The following is a 26,645-nucleotide window of genomic DNA, read 5'->3' on the forward strand; positions in this document are numbered from 1 at the left end:
TTAGATAATTGAGTAAGCTTCATTTTGGCTTAAGGGAAAGTGACTTTGGACATTTTTTGGAGATTTAGTCGACACGTTTAAAATTTTGCTTCTCGTAAGATTTTGTTCGCATACTTGCTCAGATCTGTGGGGGAAAAATCAGGGAGACTCATCCCCAGTAGTGTCATAGAATTGACTAGAATGGGCTTTATATCTGCAATAGTTTTCAAGAAAAAAAATAAAAACAGTTTTTTGTTGAAAAATTTGTTTAAAAAATTGTTAAAAAAATTGTTTTTATTTTTTTTCTTGAAAACTATTGCAGATATAAAGCCCATTCTAGTCAATTCTATGACACTACTGCGGATGAGTCTCCCTGATTTTTTCCCCACAGATCTGAGCAAGTATGCGAACAAAATCTTACGAGAAGCAAAATTTTAAACGTTTCGACTAAATCTTCAAAAAATGTCCAAAGTCACTTTCCCTTAAGCCAAAATGAAGCTTACTCAATTATCTAAAAGGATTTTAACACAGAAATTGTAAAATCTTAATCCGTCTACATCAAATTTTTTTTTAAAAAAGTGCTTTTAACATGTATGAGCCCCCTTAAGACTGAACTAGCACACCTTGAACTAAAAAATACAAAACAAAGTGATCCAGGAAGAGAGATTAGTTTTTTCACGGTTTATTAGTATACAGTATGGGGTGCACAGCAGCCATGTCAACCTTCTCGACAGCTTTCGTCTGTCAGTGCCTTGGGGTCACAGTGCGGGATGTACGGTCCTCAGGTTTGGGTCCCTCCACGCAACATGGCTGCCAAGTCATCCCTGACAAGTATGTCACCCTGGTGCTGGCGCGTGGGGCTCACTCCACCATTGCGTGGGCGGGGTGGGACCCCGGGGGGGGGGGGGGGGTAGTAGTGGCAGTCCGGAGGGGTGCAAGGCGCCTTTGTGGGCACATGTGTGCCGGACCTCCTTTTTCATGAGCAGGGCGGGCCGCGCCGCTCTTGGCTGGGCCATGCCTGGGCCATGCCTGGGCCGGACCGCACCGGCAGAGGCCCCAGCGGTGGAGTTTGTCTGAATACCAGATGAGGGGTCCGTGCCGGTCCGTCCCCGCCCAGCCCGACCATCAGGGGCCGGCGTCCAGGGCCGTCCCGCGCCGCGGCTGGATCTTGCAAACAGCTAGCCGTGTGCGGTGCCGTGCGGCGCCGGCGGTGCCGCGGCCCCCGTGTACTTTGGCTGTGTGCGCCGTCTGCGCCGTTCTTTGTACGTTTCCTCTGCTTGCAGAAAAAAGGAAGGGAGCGACCGAGCACGGCCTGGTTAAGTCGACCGACCCCTCCGACAGTCGGGCCGCTTTTGTTGATTGTGGAAAACCGGAGGTGCGACGCGCGCCGGCTGGTTTTCGTCCTCAGGGCGTGCCTTCGTCCTTTTCGTGCTATCACGGTGTTTTCTAGACTTATAGGAGGATAAAGGTCTCAAAACACCGCTGTGACACCGCACCTCCTTTTTGACACAAACCTTTTTAATCAGCCTTTTGTCTTTAGGGCTGCATAGGCAATCCTTCACAACCTGTAACCCCCCAAAAAAGCGAAACTTTTTTCACGTTTTTTTCCCCGAGCTTGTTACCTCCTTTGCAGGGCCTTCGGTACGGCCGGCTGGCCCACCCCGTTGGCTGCCGTTGGCTCTCGAGATAAAGATGAACATAAATACTAATTAGTCCTTAGTCCGTGGCGGCGTGGCGGCGTGGCGGGTCACCGGGAGGTGGGGGCGCGGCGCGGCGAGCGGCCCTACTGCTTGGAAGGCCGCGTCCGGAACCTCGCCGCCCCGGTCCGCGTCGGCCTGCGTGGCCCAGACGGAGAGGGGACGCGTTCCGGACGCCGCCTGCGCTGCGGAAAAAGTGGAGGCTTGTCTGGGAAACAAATGGCGCGGTGCAGCTTACGCCCCTGCGAAGGATGGAGAGGGTTGGGGGAGGGGGGGGGAGGGGTGCGTTCCAGACAGCCGAGATGTATGGGCGGGGAGGAGATGGAGGCCGAGGGCTGGCGCTGGGCTGGCGCTGGGCTGGCCCAGGGCCTGCCTGAAGGAGGAGCAAGGGCCCGCTGCTGCTTGGGGATAAATGGCACCCAGAACTCGCCGAAAAATAAGTCAAATGGCCCACCCGCTTTTTTTCCCGCTGCCGTTTTTACACGGAAAAGCCTTCTAGCAAATTGGATTTAGATAAAAAGTAAGCTCACACGTTGGCTAGGATCTAGGCCTCGTACTTAGTCCCCTTAAAACAACTCTGACAATGGTGGAGCCCGCGAAAAATTTGATTGTAAGCCAAGTTTTTTCAGACACAATACCTAGCACGAAGGTTTGCCTGTTTCCAAAATATAAGATCATTTTTGATTCAAACAGAATTCTTTGTAACTGTAAAGAAGTTCCTTTGCGAAGCTTACTAGACAGGGTCCTTTGGCTCAAAACGCCAAATCTTTCTTTGCTTGCAGGTATTAGGGGCAGAATTTTTTTTGGGCATTAGGTTGTAGATGAGGTTGTAGGTGCAGGCATCAGCTACGCGGTTGGGGTTGTTAGGTATGAAGTTGGAGGTATTGGCGGGTATGAGTGGGTTTGGGGTTTGCTGGTCCTCCTAGTCCACTGTGTTAGCTGGTTCTTTCCGAGCTTCATGGAGTATTGCTACATGCTAGACCGTTCCCCGCGCGTTGCTGCGAATACCCTGGCCGTCACCCCCGCGCATTTTTCACACCCACGGCGGCCTCTGGCGGCAGATGGGGGAACAAGCGCGCGGCGTGCGGCCCGGCCTCGGCGGCTCGACCGGTCTGGCAGCACCGCGCTGCTCCGCGACGCGGGAGGTCGCGAAAGAAGCGGCCCGGCCAGCAACCCTTTCCGCGCGATTTTGGCGCGGCGGCACGCGGCGCGCTCTGGCGGCCGACGCGCGAACTCCCGTCTCCCCCCACCACGCGCCGCTCCCTCCCCTCCACCGTTTTTTCCACATCCTCTCCCCGCTTCGCCACCCCCACCCGCGCCGCGTCGCGCAGCGGTCCCGCGTCGCACGGCCGCTCATCGCGGGCTCCTCTTTCCACGCTCTTTCGCGCGGCCCGGTCGCGCGCCGCAGTTCGCGGGTTCGCCACCAGATGGCGCAGGCCGCACCGCGGGAAAATGAGGCGCGCGGGCCAGCCTGGCCAGCAAGGGGTGCCGGCCCTGTGTTGTTGTCGCTCGCGTGTACAGCGTGCAGGCAGCAAAAGCGGTGCATTGCGAAGTGCAGACCTGTCACCTGTATGAGCATCTCCATGAATCATCGCATCAAAAGCATTCCGCTCCTTTCATCACTCACCCACACTCACCTACACACACACGCACACCACACCACCACACACACACACACACACACACACACACACACACACACACACGTGTCAGCACCCCCCGCACTAGGACTGCCCGTCCTCCAGGAAATGCTAATGCATGTATTGGCTCACGCACACGCTCGCAATAACAACACCGCACACGCGAGTGGCGAGACATAATAGTGGGATTACGGCCTGGGAACACGCGTCGCCGTAACTTATCCTGCAGGTAGCAGCTCGGAGAGAGAGAGAGACAGAGAGAGAGAGAGAGTCAAGCTGCCCAGTGTCGCCCGCCAAGGCGTTCCTCCGACGGAGCACTTGATTCCACGCAGTGCTTCGTTTCTCTGTCTCTTTGGCTCTTTATGAGTTAAAAAGAGACATTGATTTGAATCAGCTTGCTGCCGGATCCACCCCTTGCCCGTCGTCGCGTACGTCATCTTGCAGTGCCCCGCGTGCAAGTCTCCAATGGCGCCTCGGCCGCAGCGAGGTGGTGCTAGGACAAGGACGTCTCGGAAGGAAACATCGGAACACTTTAGGAACACTTCCGGTTTTATTGTGGCGTTTCAAACATAATTGTCGAAAGGTCTTCCCTGGTGCGTTGAAAACTCCGCGTCCACGCCCGTCCCTGCAACACCAACAGAAAAAAACATTAACAACCAACTGCTTTGTTTTTTTTTTTGCAGATATTTTTGGTCCTTTTTCTAGCCGTATCCTCAGCAAGGCTAATCAGTGCATTCCCTGCTAGTTTCGGGGTGTCTGCCCGAAGCGGGCGCCACCAGCGTTTCAGACACACGCCACGCCACGCCACGCCGCGCCACGCCACGCCACGCCACGCCTCGGCCCTCATGGTGGGCGCCCTCGCCTCACTCAGGCTGCTCACCGGAGCGCATTTCGCGCAACACACAAACACACACACGCACAGACACACACACAGACGCACGAACATTTACGCACGCACACACACGCAAACTGGGCTCTTATTTGCAGTGGCGGCTGGGCAGTGCTCGCAGCGAGTAGTACAGAGGTCCCTGCCGCGCTGCCACACCCTTATTTCCTGTTAGACTGAATATTTGACAAAAAAAAAGGTCCTGAATAATTATGCTTTTTCGTTTGCGAGGGAGGTATTTTGGAGAGCAAGCTGGTATTTCGAATTTCTTTATGGCATGCAAGTTGCATTTTTGAGTGTTTGGGCCGCGCTGCGCTCGACGAGGGTGATTTAGCGACGGTCCCCTGGCAGGTGGATCCCCTACCGGGGACTGTCGCTTACTCCACGGCGGGGCCGCCATTTCTAGTGTGGGAGCGGGGGAGGGGCCGCGAGTATGACAAAGACAAAGTCATTTGCAGCGCAGCCAGCGAGTCGCGGCGGAGAGCCCGCCCGCCAGGCAGGCTGTCTCTCTCGCACTCCCGCGGGGCGCCCCACGAGTGCGACAGAGACGGAGCTACGAAAGAGCATCGTGAGCCTGCAGGCCGCGCAGCCAGCCAGGGCGCCATAAATTTGTTTCACGCCGCCGTGCTTTGGGAGCATCTAGGCCCTAGCGCGTAGCGCGCCGCGCGGCGATGGGTTTGCAGCGGACACACACACACACACAGCCTGCACATTCAGCTTAGTTCGTAATTCCACCGCGTCCCGCGCCCAGCGCGTCGTCCTGATGCTTTGGGCCCCCTGCGTCGGGGCGGGGGCGTGCGGGGCGGGCGGGGGCGGGGCGGGCGGCCTGCTGCGGTGCACCAGGACCACCAGCTCACTACTGTGCTGCCAGTAGTTGGGCCCCACGGGGTCTCCGCCCTCCTGTCCCCCCCACTCCCCCTTTTCCCCGCCAGCCTCGGCATGCAGAGGTCCTGCAGACCGAGAGTCCTTTCCGTCGCTCTGTCTCTCTCGCACTCATGGGGCGCCCCGGGAAGGTGCGAGAGAGACAGAGCGGCGAGAACGGCTCTCGGAGCGAGTCTGCCGCGCGCTGCGCTGCGCTCCAAGCCCATGTAATATGGAACTGCGCCCACGCTAGTTTCGCCATGTCCTGTCCAAAGCCCCGCGAGGGCGGCGCGGCGCGGCGGGCTCACTCGGAAAAGGGTTGCTGTCTCTCTCGCACCCGTGGGGCGCCCCGTGTGGGTGCGAGTGAGACCTCGAAACGCGGTGCGTGAATCGGTCTGCCGCCAGTTTGCAAGCACCGAAGGCAAGGGTGCAGGAGGAAGGTGGACAGGAAGGAGAGAGAGAGAGAGAGAGAGAGAGAGAGAGAGGGCGGCGTCCATCCCCAGCGTAAGGCTGCCCCGATAGCAGGAGCTTTTCACACGCGATTGGCATCTGGAGCGGCAGATCGGCCGGGGGGAGAGAAAAGGGGGAGGGGGAGGGTTTTGGTGGTGCTGCGCGGTGCTGCGCGGTGCTGCGCGGTGCTGCCGCCACCCTCCCAAATCCTCGACATGGCTTCGGCCCGAACGCGCTGCCATGTGAACTTGGCTGTCGGCGGCGGGGCGTGGCGGGGCGTGGGCGGGCGTGGCGGGGCGGGGCGGGGCGTACTGCACACAGCCCCGGGAGTCAAGTGGTCTGGGATGCATGCAGGGCTGCAGCACCAGTCTGCCAGAATCCGCCGGACCAGAATTTACAGCCGAGGCAGTAAGGGGGAAAGAGAGAGAGAGGGAGAGAGAGAGAGAGAGAGAGAGAGAGAGAGAGAGAGAGAGAGAGAGAGAGAGAGAGAAAGAGAGATAGACAATGAACTCGACTTCATGCTCTGAGTTTTCCATTGGATTGACCTTGCTGACAAAGGTCGTAGTAGTTAGCTTCGACGAAACAGGAAACAGATTCCCAAAGCGGCTGTGTCCTTTGCTGAAGGAGGAACTTTTGCAGGTCACAGTGTTTCTCTTCCGTTACAACTCCGTTTCTTTTTTTTGTGACCGTAAGTTCTGTGTACGAAACCTCGCTAAAAGCACATTCGTATCGTAGTTTACTGCATGTGCGTTTGTTGGGATTTGGGCTGAAACTTTACTGGCTCTGCGAGTTTTCCCGAGAAGCGGCGCTGGGCTGCATTAGCGACTTAGCATGAGTTGCGCATTCATTCGCCGCTCGCCCTACTTACATTACTCGCCCAGGAAAAAATGCAATTACGGTTGGATTCGTTTGCGGGATTTAATTGTACCAGATAGTCGCTGGCGGAAAGAGGGACGAGGCGGAGAGGACGAGAGCAAGGTACGAAACAACAACAAAAAAAAGAATGGAGAAAAGGTTTAAGCTTTAGGAAGCTAATTTCCTGCGTGGCTTGAGCTTCCCTGTGCATTATCTTTAACGAGAGCGGATCGCGGCAGAGAAGGGGGAAGGGGGTCAGTTTCGCCCGGGAGTTCCTGTTACACCGGGTTTTGAGATTTTGTTTGGATTTGACGTTGCTATTCGTCAAGTTTGCGCGTCTTTCTGGTGTCTTCTGAGCATAAAGATAACTCTTCAAAACTTTCTGTGATCAGGAGCAAAAATTAAAGGTCGAGAGACTGGTTTTATCTCCGAGAGATGTTTGAATTTTCCGTTCCGGTCTCCCGACGGCGCCATGTCCTCGAGACAGGCCTGCCACGCCCCTGGGGAAGGGCATGCGGACGGCTTCGGAGGAAAGGGCAAAATAATGATCGCAAAAAAAAAAAAAAAATGATAAAAAATGGTCGCGCGAGGGAGGAAACCTTAGGGGTGTGTGTGGTGTGCATGGGACATTCTTTTCGGTGCCGCCAGATGAGACCATGGCCCGCCACGCCCCGCCACGCCCCGCCACCGCCTGCATGTTATTTCACATGGAATATGCAAATTGGGTCCCAACCCGAACGCAAAGCCGGAGGTGTGTGTGTGTGTGTGTGTGTGTGTGAGAGAGAGAGAGAGAGAGAGAGAGAGAGGGAGAGAGAGAGGGGCACTGAGGGTGTGGCGCCAGGAGAGTGCAAGGAATGAGATGGACGACTCAGGGGAGGACGTCGGGGGTTGGGGCGGCCGGGGCGGCCGGGGGCGGCCAGAGGCGGCCAGAGGGGCGGTAAGTAGGGAGGGGAGGCAGGCAGGCTCGGTCGGAGGCCCGAGGGTCATCAATTTCTTTCCCCCTTACGTCAGGGCGAGAGTAACATGGGCCAAAATGGCGGCGCGTCGACCACAGTCGGCCACGCGGCCCCGTCGGGGCGTGGCGGGCGGGGCGGGGCGGGGCGGGGCGGCGGGGCCCTCGGCGTGCTGGGGGAGGACAGCGGCACTACGAGACGCCGCCGCGCCCGCCGCACTGCTCGACTATTCTGTCCGACGGTCGGCGAAACTGGAGCTGGCGAATGAAAAAAGGGGGAGCCGTTTCAACAAAACCAAAGGCACACACCGCAGCGCGCCGCAGCGTCCTCGTCGTCCTCGTCGTCCTGGCCGAGGCCCTGGCCGCCCTCGACAGGACGGGGGTGGAGGGCCAGCCGGCCGGACGGACACCGCGCTGCCAAGATGACCACTTTTTTTTCGGCACAAACTTTTCTGCGCGCTCAAACTCGTTTCTCCGATTATGCAGACGACGCTGCAAACAGTCACGGCCAAGCGTTGGTCCCCGACGCGGCGACGCGCGCACAAAACTCATCTTTCCTCTTTTTTTTTCGCCTCTCCTTTTTTTTCTGACAATGCGACCTTCTTTTTTGAAATAAAAGCGGGAGAAAAGTAACGAGTCCTTTGTACAGCGCCGCGCCGCGCGTGCGGCTCGCTCAATTTTACACCGGGCTCTGTCTGCGTATTGTTTAATGTAGCCTAGTCGGCTATGAATTACGTAACACGCCAGAGTGAGCGTTACGGCCGTCGGCGAGCTTTTCAAAGGCGTCGCACGGTGGGGCAGAAGTACGGTGGAGGCGGTCAGAATACTGGACGCGTTTTGAGCCTCAGAGTCGCTTTGTATGACTCGAATCGAACGTGTGACCCCACCAATGGATTCCTCGTCCAGAGAGCAATCCATTGGTGGGGTCACACGCTTGGTTCGAGTCTTGTTTGGCGACCGAGGAGCTCAAACAGTGTCTAGAGCTTCCGGCCGCCGGCGCCGGTCTTCCGGCCCACTGTGCGTACGGAGAAACAGTGCTGTGACGTCACGAATGGTCCGGACGGGAATGGTTTCCTCGTGGGCCTGATGGTGCGTGAAAAACCGCCCCGCGGCCGGGTATCGAACCCTCGCCTGCAAATCATGATCGGGAGGAGTGGCTGCTGCGGCTGACTAGCACGCTATTCGTTACGCACGCCGTCGAGAGAGAGAGAGAGAGAGGGGGAAAGGCACGCACCATAGCGCACCTCAGTTTGACGCGATAAGAACACACCTTGCGATATGAACACACTGCACCTGCATGCTCGCCATTTTGGTCCAACTCATTAAAATAAATATTTCTCAAACATTACTTTCTTGAGCGAAGAAGAAACTGAGCCAAGCGAGGGAACCTCGTGTTGTTGAAATCAGTTTGGCCACATTCCTTGGCGTGCCGGGGTGTCTCTCCTAGAGAAGAGAAGACAGTCGGGCGCATTCAGGTTGGCAAAAGAGAGAGAGAGAGAGAGAGAGAGAGAGAGAGAGAGAGAGAGAGAGAGAGAGAGAGAGAGGAGAGGGAGAAAGAGAGAGAGGATGGCGAGTCAGGTGTAAAGAAGGTAACGCGGAATGGGAGGAGACAGAGACAAAAGAGGGCATTAAATATGAGTCCCTGGTCCCCGGCCGTGCCTGGCGGGGCCTGGTGGGGCCAGCGGGGCTGGCGGGAGATAGGGGCCAGTATAATTTGAGCCTAGCCGGGCTGGGCGGCGTGGCGTGGCACGGCGTGGCGTGGCACGGCGTGGCGCGGCGAGGCGCGGCGCTTAGGGGTGAAGAAGTGCCCCGTCGACTGAAGCGCAGAGACAGGTTGCCCCCTCCCACTCCTGCACGGCCTCGGCTGGCCTCGGCCACGGCCCTGCCGGCCGCGCACCCCGTGCGGACGAGGCCTTGGACTGCGAGAGCGGCGAGGCTGGCCAGGGCGGCCCCGCGGCCCCGCGGACGGACGACGCGCGGCCGAGGAGGCGAAGGGGAGGCCGCTGGGAGGCAGCGCGAAATGAGGGAGGAATAAAGGGACACACACACACACACACACACACACACACACACACACACACACACGCTGGCACGCGTTCGCGTCGGCCGGGGGAGGGGAACTCGTTCGGAGGGTCGCGCGCGGCCGGGAACCAATCGCGGCTTTTTCCCGCGCTGCCTCTCTCTCGCTCCGCGCCGCCATTGGCCGCCGGGTCCCCCCTCCCCCTCCCCTCGCGCCGGCCGCGCGGCCACCCTAGCTGCTTTTGTTTTTGCGCGTCCGCTGCCTCCCTCCCCCCGTGTTTGGAGTTTGGCCGTTTTTCTCTCTCCCCCTTTGTTTCGCTGTGCCGGGCCAACGAGGCCCTGCTGCAGGCCGCCTCCGGACGGGGCCTCCGTCTCTCTCGCTCTCTCCCCCTTCGGCGGGACGCCCCGCGAGTGCGAGAGAGACGACTGCGCGGCGCGACAAGCCGGCAACTCGGGGCGCCGGCCGGTGCAGTTACAGTGCAGCGGGGCTTGGGCGAGCCGCGGCAAGCCGGGCCGGGGGCTCAACACGACCTCATCTGCTTACCCTATCTAGCCTCGCTAAAGGCGCCGCGCGGTGTACGCCGCGCCCTGCGGACTGGTTCCGAAAGTCGCTTTCGTCGCCCTGTCCCTCTCGCACCTGTGTGGGCGACTCCCCGTGAGTGCGAGAGAGACAGAGCGACGACTCTCGGCATCAGTCCGCCGCACCCTGTGTCCTGTGCGCGTCCCGCCGTGTATCCTGCGAGGGTGACGAGCAGAGACGCACATTTTGCGCACAGTTTTGGAACTGTGGCGAGGAAAATTTTTCATCGACTTTCAGTCCACTGTACTAGTCTCTCCTCACGGCATTAATCCCCTTACCCTGCGAACGACGCACTCATTCATAGGGTCACACGTTCAGTTGGAGTCCCGTTTCGCAACTAAAAAAGAGCCTAGAGTTTCGGCTGCCTCCACCGGTCTTCTGGCCCACTGTGCGGCCAGGATGCGCGCATGGATTAAGGGTGGAGTGACGCCACCTTGCGTGGCGGGGCGTACACTGTGTGGCCTTTATCCGGCAGGGCCGGCGCGGCCGGCGGCATGCTTACATCCTGCCCTGCAAACACCCCTCTCCACTTGGTATGCGCTAATTACTTGCCTACTCCCCCTCACTGTCCACTGCTGTGGGTGTTTCGGCAGCACATCGCGAATGAATCTTATAACTTTATTTGACCTTAATTTAAATGTATAAGACACTTAGGCGTTTCAATTTACTCATTTTAATGTGTCTTATTATGTTTAATTGGCATATATGGACATTCTTATTTAATCTTTATAGACCTTACAACCTATATGTACTGTATTTGATTTTTAGATACTGACTCTTTAAAGCCAGCAAAGTGTATAAGGTTTCATAAGATTTAATAAGAATGTCCTATGCCATTAAACTTATAAGACACATAAATGAGTAAATGAAACAGCCCTATGAGTCTTATACAATTCATAAGTCTAATAGGTTTATAAGATTCCATTTCGCGGGATGGCGTGCGCGCGTGTGTGTGTGTGTGTGTGCGGATGCGCACGTGTACGCTGTAGTGTAGGAGGAAGTAGAGGGCCGCAAAATGAAGAAGAAAAAGAAATATAGAAATAAGTTAAGGGGAGGGGGTCGCAAGAATTGAAGCGTGTTTAACATAGGCTTCCTGGAAAACCAGGGGTCTTCTTTTTGCCGTCCTCTGCACTGCAAACTTCAAAATTAAGAGTTAAATTAAAGTACCTTTCGCTGGAGGAACCCGCTGCGCGCAGGCGGTGAAGCGCCTGACGGGTAGGCCGGCCCGCGACACAGCGGAGCGCGGCGGGCTAGCCTATCCTCGCTTCGCAGGGGTTCGCCTGCCGCCTCGCGCGGGGCAGCCGCGTCACAGTGGGCCAGAAGACCGGTGGAGGCGGTCAAAACTCTTGTCGCGTTTTCAGCTGCAGAGTCGCTGAACAGGGCTTGGACGGAACGTGTGACCCCACCAATGGATTCCTCGTTCGGAGAGCAATCCATTGGTGGGGTCACACGTTCGGTTCGAGTCCCATTTAGCGACTCTGCAGTTCAAAACGCGCATGGAGTTTTGTCCGCCTCCACCGGTCTTCTGGCCCACTGTGCGCGTGGAGGACGTCGCCTAGGGGCGGCGACCATGTCCTTGAAGCTCGCATTCCCCGTCCATGTTCTGCTGGAGACTTGCACGCAGGGCGGCGGGGACGCGTCTCGCTCCGGACGCGCTGGAAGCCATGCGGGAAACACGATTAGAAAAAGAAAGGTTCTTTAAGAAAAGAAAATACAAAAATAAACTCCTGAACTTTTTGACGTTTTGTGCTTCTCAAGTTTAAATCCGATCAATGTATTTCGAAGCAATTTTTAAATCAGACGGGAAACTAAAGAGGGGGCAAAGTCGTCAGCTTACTTATCAAATTTAAAAACAAAACTTAAATAAAAGAAACGTCAAATTAAATTAAATAAAACAGCCTTGTGGTTGCAGTCGCGTTGCTGACAGGTGGGGAAAGCGTTGCTGAGTGGCCCAGCTGTCCACGCCGCTGCGCCGCTGAATTTGACAAAACAAAAGAACAGCTGACGGAGCCGTGCATCGCGAGTGAAAGTGGATCAATCAGCGCTTGTCCAATGCCACGCCGCGCCACGCCGCGCCGCGATGAACCTGACCCAGACAACGGGGAGGCCCCTGCCCCACCACGTCACTGAGCAACCGATCAAAACAATAGGGAAAAACAAAGGGACGACAATATTTTGTTTTGTGTTTGTCGGTACACACGTACAACACGCGGACGTGGATGTGCGCCGCGCCCCACTCACGACTCTCTCTCTCTCTCTCTCTCTCTCTCTCTCTCTCTCTCTCTCTCTCACACACACACACATACACACATATCCATGCGCACTCACATATTGCAAGTCGTCAACCCCGTCGGACGCGTTCGAGAGAGAGAGAAGTGGGGGGGAGGTGATTTTGCGATGTGTTCTGCGATCTGTATCTATCTCTTTTCCTCACTTTCCCGTTTACGATATTCACGCCTTCCCCTGCGGCCGGATAGAGCGAGAGACATGTTGACGTGGCGCGGCGAAATTATGGAGCGATCCTCTGTTTGGTTGAGCACGTTCAGGTTTCACCTGACGTGCTGATGGAACCAGAAGCTCAATAAAAGCGATTCCTAGTGACTAACCAAGTCTGCCGTATCTCTTCATCTTGCAGAATTTTTTTTCGTCTGTTTTGCTTCGCTGATCTGTTTCTTTTATCGTCGTTTTAGCAACTGGTCCAGTGCGTGGGCGACGAGGTTCGGTCGGAGACCGGAATCACCTCCTTTGTCTCATTTCCAGGAATAATCCAGTCCTCTCCAGGAAGCCTTCCGTCCGGCGGCGCGCGTGATGTGGCTGCCTCAAAGGACTCGCGGGACGCTCTGCCGAGAGCACCGCGGCGAATTGAAACATTGAAACGCCACCGAGCCATAAACAATAATTTCGGAAGGACGAAAAGAAAAAAAGCAGAGGGGACGGGGAAACTCCCGAAGCGGCGATAAACATCCGATTGAGCTGCGGTGCCCAGGGGCAGTCAGACTTACGGACCGCCAAGATTTATACCTCGTGCTGCCCTCCGCGCCGCCGAGCCAAAAAAAAAGCAGTGAACTCTCGCCAACGAGACAATTATTTCAGCGATCTGCGGAAACATGGATGCAGCACTGATAATAAGTTGGACCGTCGCCGTGTGGGCCATTTTGTCAACAAGGTTTAGTATACCGTTTCCAAGTTGTTACAGATAAAAACGGGCAGAAGATTGACTTCTGGCGAAGCAGACATCAATTTCGAGGTGGACAATTTGATTTTCTGCCAAACTCAAGCAGTGCTTGTGGTTTTTTAGTGGATCAGAAGGCTCCTGCGCACGTCGGCAGCCATGTGGTCCTTCAAGTAACTAGGTTTTTTAATTGCAAATGAGGGATTCGTTGGCTGTGTCGTGAGTTTTGTTAGATTCGTCGTATAGAAGTCATCAGAGCTTCTTCCAATTGTTTCTCAAGCAATGTCCTGCTGTTTTTTTCGTTTTTTTTTTGCGGGGTGCAGGGCTCCCCGTTCGGCGGCACAGCCATCTCTGCTCGGCGGGCGGGGCGCTTGGCGCGTAGGGCTGGCGCAGGGCGGCGGCCACTTCATATCTCTCCGCAGAGAGCGCGCGACGATGAATATATTTCTTTTTACAATGTCAGGAAACTCGATATTGCCTTCATTTCGGGACAGATTAATCCAGCCGGCACTGGGCGGCACTGGCTGGCTCTGGCTGCCTCTGCCTGCAGCGGGGCGGCAGGATGGCGGTGGATGGCAGTGCCAAGTGGGACGGGGCGACGGGGCCTGGCCGCCCGCCCGGCCAACCCGCCCGCCCAGCCCGCCCAGGCCGGTCCAACTGCTAGGCGCGCAGCTTTAACTCAATTTCTTCCTCCTCCCTTGCCCCCCTGTTCCTGCTTTATTATTTTCCCTGCGATGATAATTTTTCTTCCTCTCTCTCTCTCTCCATTCAATCTGCACGGCGCGGTCTCTCGCCTGACGCCATCGCGCAAGGGTGTGGCAGGGCGGGGCCGTCCCGAAACGAGGATTTGCCAGTGGCAGGGTGGAAAGGTCGTTATAAAAATTCGTAGCTTTTTCTTCGGGAAAACTGAAATCGCCCGAAAAGATTGATAGTCTGTCGCAGTCTACAAAGGTAAGTATGGCAAATCTTATTACAAAAATCCGAATGTATCGTAAATTTACTTTTCGACAATCTGGGCTCACTTGCGCCATGGGAGATCTTTCCCGACTGATCGAAATGTCCCCAGGTCCGGTGTCTTTCCCTTGATGACGTCATTCCAGGACGGCCCCCCGCGCACTGGGCGTGTGCGAATAATTCTCATCCCGCGCGTCCTGGTCCTGGGCCAGCGGCGCGCCATGGCGGTGGCGGCAGGATGCCGGGATTGCCCCTGGGAAGGGAAGTCTCTGTCACCTCGGCCGCGCCGCCCTGCCGCCCCGACGCCCCGTCCCGGCCCGTCCGCCCGGCGCAGAGGCATAATTCCAACTTTACCGTTTTATACTCTACGGTTTCGTCCACATCCTATCTCCCATGAGCAGGGACCAGCCTTGCTCTTACGTGGTGTGTGTGTGTGTGTGTGTGTGTGCGTGCGCGCGCGCGTGTGCGCGCGGGCTGGTACGCACACCTGCGTGGTGTGTGTGTGTAGGTGTCTGTGCTCGTGCGCTGGTGTCCTTTTTTTCTACTTTGTCGGGAGGACATTTTTGTTCTGTTTCGGCAGTAAACTTTATGCAAGTCCTCTAGAAAAGAGGCTATCATGTGAGAAACCCCGAAAAAAAGGAAACCCAAAGAAATCAAATAATAAATATTTGTTTTTATTCCGACTGCTTGGTGATAGTTCGACTAATGCTCTCTTTCTGAATATAATTTTTTTTTTGTCGTTCTGTTTTTTGGTGTGCCGTTAGTTACGAGGCGTGACTCGGTGGAACGTTGTGGCGGCGGTGCGTACAAGGCGGTGGCCAAAAATTTAAAAAAAAAAATGCTTTAAAAAGGAGAAAGAGGGGTGGAGGACGGGAGGACGCACAGGGTTCACTGTTAAAAAATATTCATAACATTGTTATAACATGTTATGAAACTATTTTCAGATCAGTGTTATAAAAATGTTGTGAAATTTTCATAACACGCCTGTTATGAAAATGATATGAAAATTTGCAACAAGGTTGTAAAAAGTTACAACGCGATTGGTATGATTCTTCCTCACAGTGTTATGAAGCTGTTATAACTTTTCACAAGCATGTTGTTAGAATTCCTTACACAGTTGTTGTGGTTTCCAATGAGAGTGTTATGGAATAGGTATGATCTTTCATGACGTGGATATAAAAATTAGTAGCAGGTGAAAAAAGAAGCCTCTCTCTAAATAAAGGTGGTTTTAATGAAATATAAGGAACTTACAACCCTATTTGGTATGCCCCGCTTAAATTTACGTTGGAAAAAAATAGAACAAAATTAAGTGAATCAAAAACTTAAACATACTTCAATGATGAAAACATTTGACAATCTTTGTACCAAAACTAGAAAACAGTTTTAATAACAAAATTAAGTGAATCAAAAACTTAAACATACTTCAATGATAGGAACATTTGAGAATCTTTGTACAAAAACTAGAAAACAGTTCATTTGGCTCCATAATACCCGTAACACTTGAGAATCTTTGTACCAAAACTAGGAAACAGTTCATTTGGCTCCATAATACCCGTAACACTTAAAACTAACAATTCTGAAAAATGTAAACTTATAACAGTAAAGTTAACTCAGGTACAGAGACATTTGAACTAAATTGGCACATTCATAAAAGTTAACGCAAGGACAAGCACAAGGATCACACATGAACACAAGTGGTATAAAAAATATCAGTTAAAATAAAAATAAACAGAAAGACAAAAAACTAACAAGTTAGGTTAAATCACCATCCTCTTCCTCCTCTTCGTGTTGAGTCCATGCGGAGGTGAAGAGAGCAATTTCGTCCGCAAGCCTCACAACCTTACTACTCGCTGTGCTAACATAGCGCTTACTGTTCAAGCGCCTGTCACCTGTTGGTGGATTAATGCCCATGAAGTATCTGAAAATATTAAATTATGCTTTAGACCCAACATGGAAACATCCAACATGGAAAACTGAAATGAAGTATGCTGCCTCACCTTTGTATGAACTCGAGAGTATGTTGCAACTCTTTGGTGTAACAAAAATTGAAGACATAGAAAGCCATGAACCATATCTGGACAGCTTCACTGAAGTTGTTCGCCTTTATTTGAACAGTATCAAATAAGAAGACACTGCACACAGCACTGCTGTCAAAAATGCCATCACCTGAGAACAAATTTAACATAAAAGTAACTTATAAGTGGACAAAGTACGAACAGTCCTTTTCTGAAAGAAAGTACCTTGCAAGAGAATAATCGGATTGCCATGTCCGACTTCCACTGCTGACTTGCACTCCTCTTCAGATGCCTGGATCTGAAAGATGAAAAAAAGTCAAGCATTGCAGAGAGGCTGACTCAATTGAATGCTGTACCTGCTTCAATGTACTTACAGGTGCAGTAACTACCATTGCTGAGAATTTCTCCGTCATGTAGGCACAAATGAGAGGAAACACAGCAGCGCACTGATGGGAGCGGCGCCTCCCAGCAGTGCATGCCTCCTCCATCTCTCTGAGTAGTTTCAGCATAGAGGATGCCTGAGCTGAGAGCTTGCTCCGGGCACCCTTTATGACAGCCTCCTGATCTGCCCAAAAGCGCTTCATATACTTCACAATATCAGGTGTTCGGTCACCCAGCCTGTTGTGGAAGTGAGTCACTGTGACCCCTGTCAGTAACTCTGAATGTATTAAGAGGAACTTCCCTAAAAAGGAAAAAAAAAAGTAACTATCGAGACAAGAAACAACATAGATTTAGTTTGCAGTAAACTCACCGTTTGTGAAGATTGGCCATTGGCTAATAAACTCTGTACCCAATGCAGAGAAAGGCCTGGTTCCAAGTATGTCGTGCCTTTGAGTGGAGAAAGTGTCCCTGAATGCTATCTCTGCAGCCTGGCCCCAGTCCTGGTTCACGTGCAGAGCTTTCAGGGCCTCTCTCTTAGCAGTCTGGCTCTCCACTGTCTCACCAGAAGGAAGGGAGGGGGCGTAATTCGTGCATCCATAATTCTTACCCAGGCATCTTGTGAGGGAACGAGCAGCATCTTCAGTACTATCATCACGGGCCCTTTTCTTCTTCTTTTGTTCTGCTGGCTTCTTGTACTGCAAACCCTGGTAAATCTTCGACAGAAACCATTCCTCTCCATCACTCATCTTCTCGTTCCCCACAAATTGGGCAAATACATCCCTGTAAATTCCTTCGTCTGAGTTTAAGACAACTCCACCATAGAATCTCACTGTGCTCCTGCTAAAGTCATTTGGGCAGCAGTGAAGAATGTGCCTCACAACCTCGGCACTGATGGTCTTAGCCGCTTTGTCTCTGGCCTTGACAAGGCTCAAGCAGGAGAAACTTGACGCCTCATCAATTTGCTGCTTCAGGCCCTTCAGTGTCTTCCTCACTATGTCCATAGGCAGCACTGGGTACCTTGTGATGTGCCTCTCAGCTGCAAAATTAAAATAAACAAATAATGAAATAGGTTCAAAGGTAAGAGACAGACATTTCATGCACATTTACAGACCTGCTGGCCTTGAAGTGGGAGTTGCTGGTGGTTGATTCTCACTGCGTATGGTGTTCTCTGCCAGTGGGGTACGAGGAGTTGTTTGCACTTCAAACACAGGAAAAAATTGGGAGTTAACTAGCACAGTCACAGCTGGCAATATATTTCACAGTAGTTTCTGCTCAGGAACACATGAAGTCACACACCTGACACATGTACTTTTTTGTTTTTCGGGTGCAATAAAAAAAGCAATATTGACACATGAGATCACAAACCTGACAGATATGTATTCTTCTCTCCTTCGGGTGCAATGAAAAATGCAATTTTCTGGCCGCCTGCCTTTGCATCACTGATCAATGTCGTGAAAATGGCATCAATGCTCATTTCTGCACCTGCATCGAAACCAGTAGAGTCCAGGTACAACTAAAACAAACAGAATAGATGTAATTAGTACATGCTTTTGTTGATTGTAGGTACTTGGCTTATATTGTAACGACCTTGCAATCTTCAGTCACTTTCAAGGTGTCTTTAGCTGATTTAATTATTTCCGATATAGTATCACCTATCACATAGGAACTCCCCCTCCGATCCCATGCTGTGACAAACACCACCAACGGCATATTTCCTGACAAAAATAAGGTTAATACGAATAATAATGTGCACTGATTTGCTGTTGCATTGAGAGGCCAGAAAGTGTTGGAATAGCAAAACACATAGGACCTCTGTTTAGAAGCTACTTACAGCTTGAGCAAAGTTTCCGGGTCTTTGTGTGGAAAATTTGAAAGGAATTACTTTGGAACGTCAACATCAAAAACTAAAAAAGTATTGAGAGATGGAGTCCCTTATTTTGGGTCTCAGTTCATGTTATAGTGAGCCCTGAAAACCAAGAAAGACCGAAACTGCTGCAACAAGTATGTATGAAAATCATAAATAAACATAACCTGAAATGAATGACCTGAAACGCGCCCGTCCAACTCGTTTCCCCCTAATATGGGTGTCTTATTAATGATAAAAATTGGCCGAAAAGGGGCTTGGATTTATTCTTAAACTAAAGTGTGACATGAAAATCAGTGGTAATCAACCGATATTGGAGCGGAACGAGTTGGCCGGGCGCGCACCCGGTCTATAAGGCCACAGAGAGCAGATTTTTAGCGCACTGGGGGCTATGTGATTGTGAAAACAAACCTCAGTACGTTCGTCGCCCGAGAGGAGTAACAAATATAACCGCAAAGCAACTGAAATACTGTAACATAGTTAAAAGTTTCTGTGTGTCAACAAAGAAAGTGTTGAGCGCGCCAAAATGATGTTGTGTAGGCTGCCCGTCCAGAGAGACAAAGGAACTCCACAGGTGGCAGTGACAAGTGTCCCCTGCGGCCAGGGTTTGTTGCGCTGCATTCGCGGGTGATCGACAATATGTCTCTTACGTTACGTCCTTACGTTCAAAATTAACTCAGGAGTTAGCAAACATCTGTCAACAACTCAATTTTCGGTACAATGTCTTGGTTCTTTCATTTTGGTGTGACTGTGTCTGACCAGGTTTGACCACGGCGACCGTACCCAACTGTCGCCATATTGTGCTTTTGCTGTCTGCTATTGTTGTCAAACTTTCGTCTCTTCCTGATTCTGTTTTGATTGAAATTAAAATGGCTCCAAACCAAAATAAGCCGAAACCCGGTAGTCTGTGGTGCGGGTGCACCTATGGTGACAAGGAGGCTGAAAACTTAGAGGTATTTGTGCTGTACTGTAGCAGTGCTTTTCTGTTATGCTGACAGGCTATGATGAGTTCATCTTTACATTTCTTTTCTAGATCTTGGACACCCTTGCGTCGGGGGCCGTTCCCCTTATACCTGTTCAAGTGTCCCATTACCGCTGCAAGGATCTGCATGGCTGGGCCATGACAGCCTATATAAAACAAGGCTTCCCCTGCGCCACTGATGAACAGGCTGTCCGTCCATACGTTGCCTGCAAGGATGACAACAGAGTGTACCAGTGGGCAGCTGTAAGAACAATGAATGACACTCAATGTACTTAAATAGGAGGCGTTCGTTGCTTAATTACAATAATGTACCCATTGCAGTTCATGACACCTGCATCTGCTGAGCTTCAAGGAGTGGGGACGCGGAAAGCCATACCTTCAATCAAAATGGATGGACTGAAGCTGATCAACAGCAGGGCGGAGAAGGCTCAACTTCAAGCAGAAGGCTACACCGAATTCAAAAGAATTGGGCGGTACCTCTTCCTGAAACTTGATGAACCGAGGCACTACCCATTTATCGTATACTGGACCAAATGCAGCAAATGCGTGAGGTAATGCGAGTGAAGTATGCAAGTGTAGTGACTATGTGATGTTTATCTGCCAAAAGCCATAGTGTTAAGTTTTTAGACCTTTTTTGAACACTTTTAGTTACTCTTTGACTGAAGTATTGCTTAGTCTAAGTTTTGAGACTTTTTATCTTTTAATTTTCTTCTTGACTGAATTATTTCTTAGTGCAAGTTGCATATCACAACCTTGCCGGTTTATATATATATTTATTTATATATTTGTGCTATGTGCATATGCTGTGTTCCTACTGTTGGTTGTGTTCTAGGTTGTAGGTAGATCAAAGTATTTTGTTTTAATACAAAGAAAGTTATTTTATTATTGTGTTACTATTGTTAAGTGCTCTTTTGCACATTTATTCTTAAGACTGGTCATTCTGTGTTAAGCTGAGAGAGAGGTCATCATTCCTTTGAAAATAATATTCCACACACAAATTGTGAAGCTTTTTATTTGCGGTTGCTCCTTGTTGCCTTTGTCTTAGCCACAAAACATATCAATGCAGGGCAAAAATCTATTCACTGTTACACAAGCAATTCAGTAAGCTGTTCCTTTCCACTCACTCTGCTTTCAGAAAGAAAAAAAGAGTCCACTTGGCGTTCTCTGTGACTGCACGAGCCTCATGATTCATTCTCAATCCATACTGCCGACAATTTGAAATATGTAAGATGACAGTCAAGTTACCCAAAATATGAGCTGTACAATTTATCACTCTAAATAATTTTCCTTTCTTTGCAGGTCACTATTCATTTACAGACATACAGTATGTTCCTTATTTTTTTCATTTCCTGTTATTTCACTGCTTCTTTAAAAAGGGAGCGTGAGGTATTTCAAAAATAAAAATGTTGCAGTTATGATTGATTACAATAAACAATGAGAATTAAAGAGCATAAGGCATTCTGAAACATACTTATTAGGTAGCACTTGTGTGTTCTTTAGGCTTGTGTTTGGTCTTGAATTTAAAACACAAAAAATTCAAAAGATCAACAACAACCGGTACACACCAAGCTTTGCCAAGAAGCTTTCTCCTATCTGTTACAGATAGATTAGGTCCATCAGTGTAATGTGCAGGAAAACCGAAGAGCTCTTCATGTTCTGTAATGTACAGATGTGATGGAACGCCCTCTTCTGTCACTGGAAGATCTTGTTGTCTTCCTGGTAGGGAAAGAAGCTTTTAGAGAGTATCGGTTTGGAGCTCACATCAAGACAAAAGTGTCTTTATCTTACCACTTCTCTGAGAGTGGGAATTTGTTGTTAGAGTTGGCAAACGATGAACAGTTGCTTCTCTGTACGGCTTAAGGAAATACTGTAGGTCAATGCCGTCACTGTCGCCCTCCACAATGCTTGCTGTTGGGAAATTTCCCCAGAAGAACCTTTTTCGTTTCATAGCTACATATTGAGAGGCACACCGGACTACAGGTGGGCACTGCAGAAGCCTGCAAGGGGGTGGGGGAGAAAAATAAAGAGGATTAATTGACAGATATTTACACATTAATTTGTTCAATTTAATTTTTAATAATGGGATGAGTAAATTGAGATTCATAAATATGTACCTTGATATTTGTTCTTTGCATTGTAATTCCATAGAAGAGGTATTTTCAAAAAGCCAGTAAAACTGATGGCCCTTTTCTTCTGCTGATTTAGTCAGATACTGCAGAATTCGATGATAATCAAAGAATAGGTAACCTGAGGAAGAAGGATCTGCAACAGCAAGAGTGACAGTTCGAGTCCATCACATTAAGCAGCATTGCACATGAAATCATAAATTCTGCGTACCATTGAGGCCTTTGCGTCCAGGATTGACCAAACTCAGCTGAGAACAAGGCGAACCGCCACATAATAAATTTATGACTCCAAGAGAGGCCAGTTTCTCTTCAGTTAGGTTTTCGACGGGTCCCACCATTTGTATTCTGTCATGGTAGTGAAATCGTAGTAGCCTTATGGCTTTCTCATCTACCTCAGACGAATAATACGATTCAACATCGAGGTTCAACTTTTCTAAAGCAACCATTGCACTTCCTATACCATCAAAAAGGGAAAGTACCCTGATGCGAGGGAAGGGTGGGGTCTCAAAACCACAAAAATCATTGGTGGAACTGTGTTCATCGGCCTTCACCTAAGCAAAGGGAACGGTCAAAGTTATACCAAAATGTACAGGTTATGTTACAGTTGCTAAGTAATACATCACATACTGATCCTTTGCCGGGCCTGCAACCTTTCTTTTTTTTTGAAAAATGCTTCCTGTATCCTCTCTTTCTCTTCCTGTACTTTCTTTCTCCTCCCATGGCACAGTAATGTTACTGCTTTGCTGCAAAGGGAGTCATAACATAAGTAAGCCTATGGGACACAACAGCAGTTACACATTGAACTGTACAGAGTACGGATTTCAGGAATAAGGACAGCACAGAATTAAATGCCATGGACCACGTAAGAACCTTTGAGGAAGCCTGTCCTAACCATTTATCTAGCAAAGTGTCATTTAACAAAGTGCTTCTACGAGATGACGGCACAAGTCATACATTTTATCTCTCCTAGCTGGTCTGAAGTTGCTTTTAACGTGCAGTGGAACACCGCGTTTGGTACACTGATAGTCAATGCAGAAGTAGAGAAAAGAGGCGCGGTATAATTGGTCCAAACAAATGGGGTGACTGCCGTTTTGCCTTTCCCCAGCACAGTCTCCCTTCTCCTGTCATGTGTTTGTGTCTGGGAGCGGGAAGGGTCTTCCATTTAAATGAGCTGCTTTCCTTGCATGGTCTTTATTCTTCCACAAGTTGCTTCACAATACTCTGCAATCACAACACCTTTTTAAGATACTTGCGCCTTTCTGACACGGTCATACTTCTGAACCGTGGGGAGGGTTGAAGGGAGGGGGAGGGAATACATGTCTTGATCCATTCGGGCAATTTCCGTCTCTTGGCTGGGGCAAAGTCACTTTCCAAAGTGTGTTCGTCACAGAAGAGCTTAACAACCGAAGGCCAAAACTGGCAATGCGGCTCACCGCAACACTTGAAATCTGGCACTGCAGGCAAAGAAAGGAAATTAATGTACAGTCCTGTAAGTGTAATCATGCAATACTTGTAAATTGACTTACAGCATATCTTGAGATGTTTCAAACTTGTTGGTCTGTAAGACTTGATCACCAGTAGTTCATGACTTGTCGCAATATCCCACCTTCCGCACTGCTGGGCGTGTAATCTCTTTTGGCGTAGAAGGTACAAGAAAAAATTTGGGACCTACACAATGCTTTCATGAAGAATCCTTCTTGTAAATAAAGTATATAAATGCAAAGATCCTAACCTGTCATTTTTAAACTTACACTATGTGGTGCTTCAGCTTGGCCTGAGACACTCAGGGATTCACTCTCCTGCGTTTCAACCACGAAGAATCCTTCTTGTTTAATGGGTGATAATGAGATAATGGGATCCATTGCCAGTTCTCAAATTATGGAACAAAAAGCAGGCACAACACACAAGGCCACAAATACAGGAGTGGAGATGACACTATGACAAATGATTGACACTAACAAAATGGATGACATTATGAAAAATATACATATGTATGATTCAATGGTTTTGAAAACCAATTGCAGACATTACAGATTGCAGGATATTTACAGAAAAATCCAGTACACTAAAATTAAAACTTCACTTGCATTTAAAAAAGTACACTTGTTTGACAAGTCAGAGATGGATTTAAAAAGCAATGCAGGATATTTACAGATAAACCACACACTAAAATTAAAACTAGCATTTATTCACTTGCATTTAAAACAGACACTTGTTTGACAAGTCAGAGATGGATTTAAAAAGCAATGTAGGGTATTTACAGGAAAACCACACACTAAAATACTTAAATTAAAAGTAGCATTTATTTAGAAATCAAAGCAGGATATTCGCTAATTCTTTTATTCAAACTAGTACTTTACACAAATAAATAATAAAATTTGCCTTAAGCAACATCGTTTTCAAATGACATTGGTTCAGAAACCAATGCATATTTCAACTTCACAAACAACTTCATCTTGTAGTTATAAGCATGCATAGGGAAGGGACTTGCAAGATTATCGTAAGCAATGCAATTGTACTCAATTAAGTTGCCAATTTCATGCATCCTTACATTCTGATTGTACTCAGATTGAAGCACTTCAACAAGGAAGTATATTTTACCTTCGTTGTCTTCTAAAATGAATACAATTCTTCCCATTGACACATCAACCTGGTATGCCAATTGAGACAGAGCCAGAATCATGCCTTTAGAGTACACAGTTCCCTTTATCTCATATTTAAGACACTGTGTCAGTTCTCCATTACAAACTTTTTGCACAGCACCCCTAATTTCATTGCAATACATATCCCCTACAAAGGGGGAAGTTTTAACTGCCTTCAAAGCGCAGCGCAATCCACCTCCAGCTCTTACATAAGCCTGAAACAACTCGTGTCTTTCAGCACAAGAGAAGGTCACGTTGATAAAATTTTTGCTAGCTCTGATGGCCCTGTTAAAAAATTGATGTTTACTTTCATATCGCAGTGTCCATACTTTTCCCAAACTACCAAACAGGAGTATCATAAGGCAGTAGTGCGTGAAATAATGGTGCTTTGGGCGCAGAGGAACCAGAGGGAATGCATGCCGCCTCATATCTAGGTACTCTACAATCAGAACCTGAAGATGACCAACGTAAGATTTGTGAATAGTTGGTGCACACACAATATCAAGAATTTCTCCAATCAGTAGGAATAGTTTCCATACTGGATCAGCTTTATCCTGAATGAGGTGGTGAATCATCAGTGGAACAAGCCTCACAAAATTGTAAACCTGCCACATGCCACCATGAACTTTAGTGTGTTTTTCTTTTAGGGGCAAGGGTTTGTCTCGTCTATCTGCTGCACTGTAAGGGAATGCTGACATTATGGCGGCTACGTCATCATATGAAAACCACTTCTTGATGTCCACAAAATATTTGAAGAACAGACATACATCATGGGCAGCCACACCCTCCATTAAATCATGGCCCAAGCATGGAGGAAGGCCTGGATCGCAGACATGAAAATTTTGAAGTTCATTAAACTTGCTTTCAAATTTTATTCCTTTCCTACCCTCAATCCCTCTCTTTCCTATGCATGCATTGTAGTTTTCTCTGGTCCGCTCAGGGAACGAGGCAAGATGACCTTCCTCAGCATGGAAAGATGCTCGAGGAACCAAACAGTAGCGGCAGAAATATCTACTCTTGCTGAAGGACTCATTGAACCCTCCAAGACCATGGCTCCCAAGGTTATCACCACTAACATAAATCAAGCTTCCCTTAACCATCCCGTGACCAGGAATTTCAACACCAACCTCCTCAAGCTTTTTAAGATCTGCAACTATGGGACCATACACTTTTTCATGATCGAAGTTGGATTCTAGACATAAACCTACCAGTTGGATTGCATCAGTGTGGGTACGAATATGACTAGGGATATTACCCAGTGATAAATATATTCCTATCATCTTGTACTTTTTCTTGGCAGGGCCAATTGGACAAGAAATCTCAAAACCATCCTGGTACAGTATGACAGAGAAAGCTTTTCTATTCTCTCTAAAGAACAGATTTGTTTTGTAAAGCAAACCATCATAAAAATCAGTATAAATGTCTCTTCCAGAACTTGTAGGTGAACAAAGGTCAATTTGCAAGCATGGAGTAGCCACCATCATTTGCAAAGTTTTTAGAATGGGTACATAATGGAAGATTTTGCCAACTTTTGTAGGGGCCACATACATGAAATTCCGTTTGAAATACAAATTTCTAGTGTGAGAGCTGCGCAGATCTGAAAAGCCGCTTTCAAATTTAGCAATAACCTCTCTCATCTTTGCGTATTTCTCCTCATTGGACAAAGATTCGTTGTCCATGATAGCCAACACAGTGGACATACCATTACGGTGAACACTGTGCATTTCACAGGAAATTGCCTGAACAGTTCTTGCGGGTACAAGATATTTAAATTCCAATGTCATATAAAATTCTGCCATGGCTCGCAGCCACATTTCATGATTAGGACGACTTAAATTTGCCTCAGAGGCACACACATCCTGAGTCTCTTCATCAAAATTAACAAAAGTACTGTCAGTATCATCAGTGCCATAGGGATCACATTCACTTATTGCACTCGGCAGTTTCCACTGATGACTCCGGAAGACATGACCTTTTAGAGAACCAAAGACTGAATACCTCTTGTTGCAAGAAGGACACTTTACAGCATACCCACCTATAATGTGGTCTCTTAGATGACTCATTAATTTAGAAAAGGAATCAAATTCTTGGACACATGAAGGAACATTACATGCAATCTTGCCTTGTGCATCCAGTGCATTGTAGGCTGCTCGCTCTCGTAACAAAGTAACTCGAATGTTGTGCCTACGCAACAAGTGATTTCTTAAAGATCCTTCAGATGGTAATACTTCTGAGCATGTCATTAGTGCACATGGAAATGTTTCAGAAACGTGCCTATGATGCTTCAGATGACACAAATATTGCTTCAACTGTGAAAATTTGTCCATGCAGAACTTGCAGTGAAATTCATCCATGATTAATTCCTAAGAAACAAAAAATTGTATTTAATTCATGGCATGTCCCTCATTAAGGTGTTAAGTAGAATTGCTCCAAAACTCACTTTTGTAAGGTATCTTCAGAAATAACCAAATAACCATAACCTAACCACATTAGACGCAATTAAATGGGGCTAAGATCTGAAACAAGGGATCAAGATAAAAATGTAAGGCATTTGGAGGCTGAACCGCAAAATAGGTTTCCAATTTATGTA

At 49.2% G+C, this 26,645-nt stretch overlaps 3 protein-coding genes across 3 annotated transcripts; 1 reads left to right on the forward strand and 2 right to left on the reverse strand.

Moving 5' to 3' along the window:
• Positions 1 to 15,892: 15,892 nt before the first annotated feature.
• On the reverse strand, positions 15,893 to 18,151 carry LOC117640488. Its single transcript, XM_034377007.1, has 7 exons — positions 18,047 to 18,151; positions 17,807 to 17,954; positions 17,553 to 17,639; positions 16,812 to 17,477; positions 16,435 to 16,742; positions 16,286 to 16,358; positions 15,893 to 16,211 (listed from the first exon to the last, which is right to left on the reverse strand). Exons 1-7 carry the CDS (start codon positions 18,149 to 18,151, stop codon positions 16,039 to 16,041), a joined length of 1,560 nt encoding a protein of 519 aa, XP_034232898.1. The 3' UTR covers positions 15,893 to 16,038.
• A 687-nt stretch (positions 18,152 to 18,838) lies between these two features.
• On the forward strand, positions 18,839 to 20,497 carry LOC117640078. The gene is made up of 4 exons (XM_034376309.1): positions 18,839 to 19,258; positions 19,339 to 19,530; positions 19,609 to 19,838; positions 20,423 to 20,497. The coding sequence occupies exons 1-4, from the start codon at positions 19,175 to 19,177 to the stop codon at positions 20,472 to 20,474; spliced, it is 558 nt and encodes a 185-aa protein (XP_034232200.1). The 5' UTR covers positions 18,839 to 19,174; the 3' UTR covers positions 20,475 to 20,497.
• A 3,299-nt stretch (positions 20,498 to 23,796) lies between these two features.
• On the reverse strand, positions 23,797 to 26,409 carry LOC117640489. The gene has a single exon (XM_034377008.1). It carries the CDS (start codon positions 26,407 to 26,409, stop codon positions 23,797 to 23,799), a length of 2,613 nt encoding a protein of 870 aa, XP_034232899.1.
• Between the last annotated feature and the right edge of the window lie 236 nt (positions 26,410 to 26,645).

This window comes from Thrips palmi, unplaced genomic scaffold (assembly GCF_012932325.1).
Source record: "Thrips palmi isolate BJ-2018 unplaced genomic scaffold, TpBJ-2018v1 HiC_scaffold_12, whole genome shotgun sequence".
Lineage (NCBI taxonomy): Eukaryota > Metazoa > Arthropoda > Insecta > Thysanoptera > Thripidae > Thrips > Thrips palmi.

Coding starts and splice junctions, on each gene's coding strand:
- LOC117640489 (XM_034377008.1), bottom strand. CDS start 26,409: ATGGATGAATTTCACTGCAAGTTCTGCATGGACAAATTTTCACAGTTG.
- LOC117640078 (XM_034376309.1), top strand. CDS start 19,175: ATGGCTCCAAACCAAAATAAGCCGAAACCCGGTAGTCTGTGGTGCGGG. Junction 19,259..19,338: donor AGGAGGCTGAAAACTTAGAG/GTATTTGTGCTG, acceptor TTTCTTTTCTAG/ATCTTGGACACCCTTGCGTC. Junction 19,839..20,422: donor AAATGCAGCAAATGCGTGAG/GTAATGCGAGTG, acceptor CTCTGCTTTCAG/AAAGAAAAAAAGAGTCCACT.
- LOC117640488 (XM_034377007.1), bottom strand. CDS start 18,151: ATGCCGTTGGTGGTGTTTGTCACAGCATGGGATCGGAGGGGGAGTTCC. Junction 17,478..17,552: donor TCCCACTTCAAGGCCAGCAG/GTCTGTAAATGT, acceptor TTAATTTTGCAG/CTGAGAGGCACATCACAAGG. Junction 16,359..16,434: donor CAATGGTAGTTACTGCACCT/GTAAGTACATTG, acceptor TTCATCTTTCAG/ATCCAGGCATCTGAAGAGGA.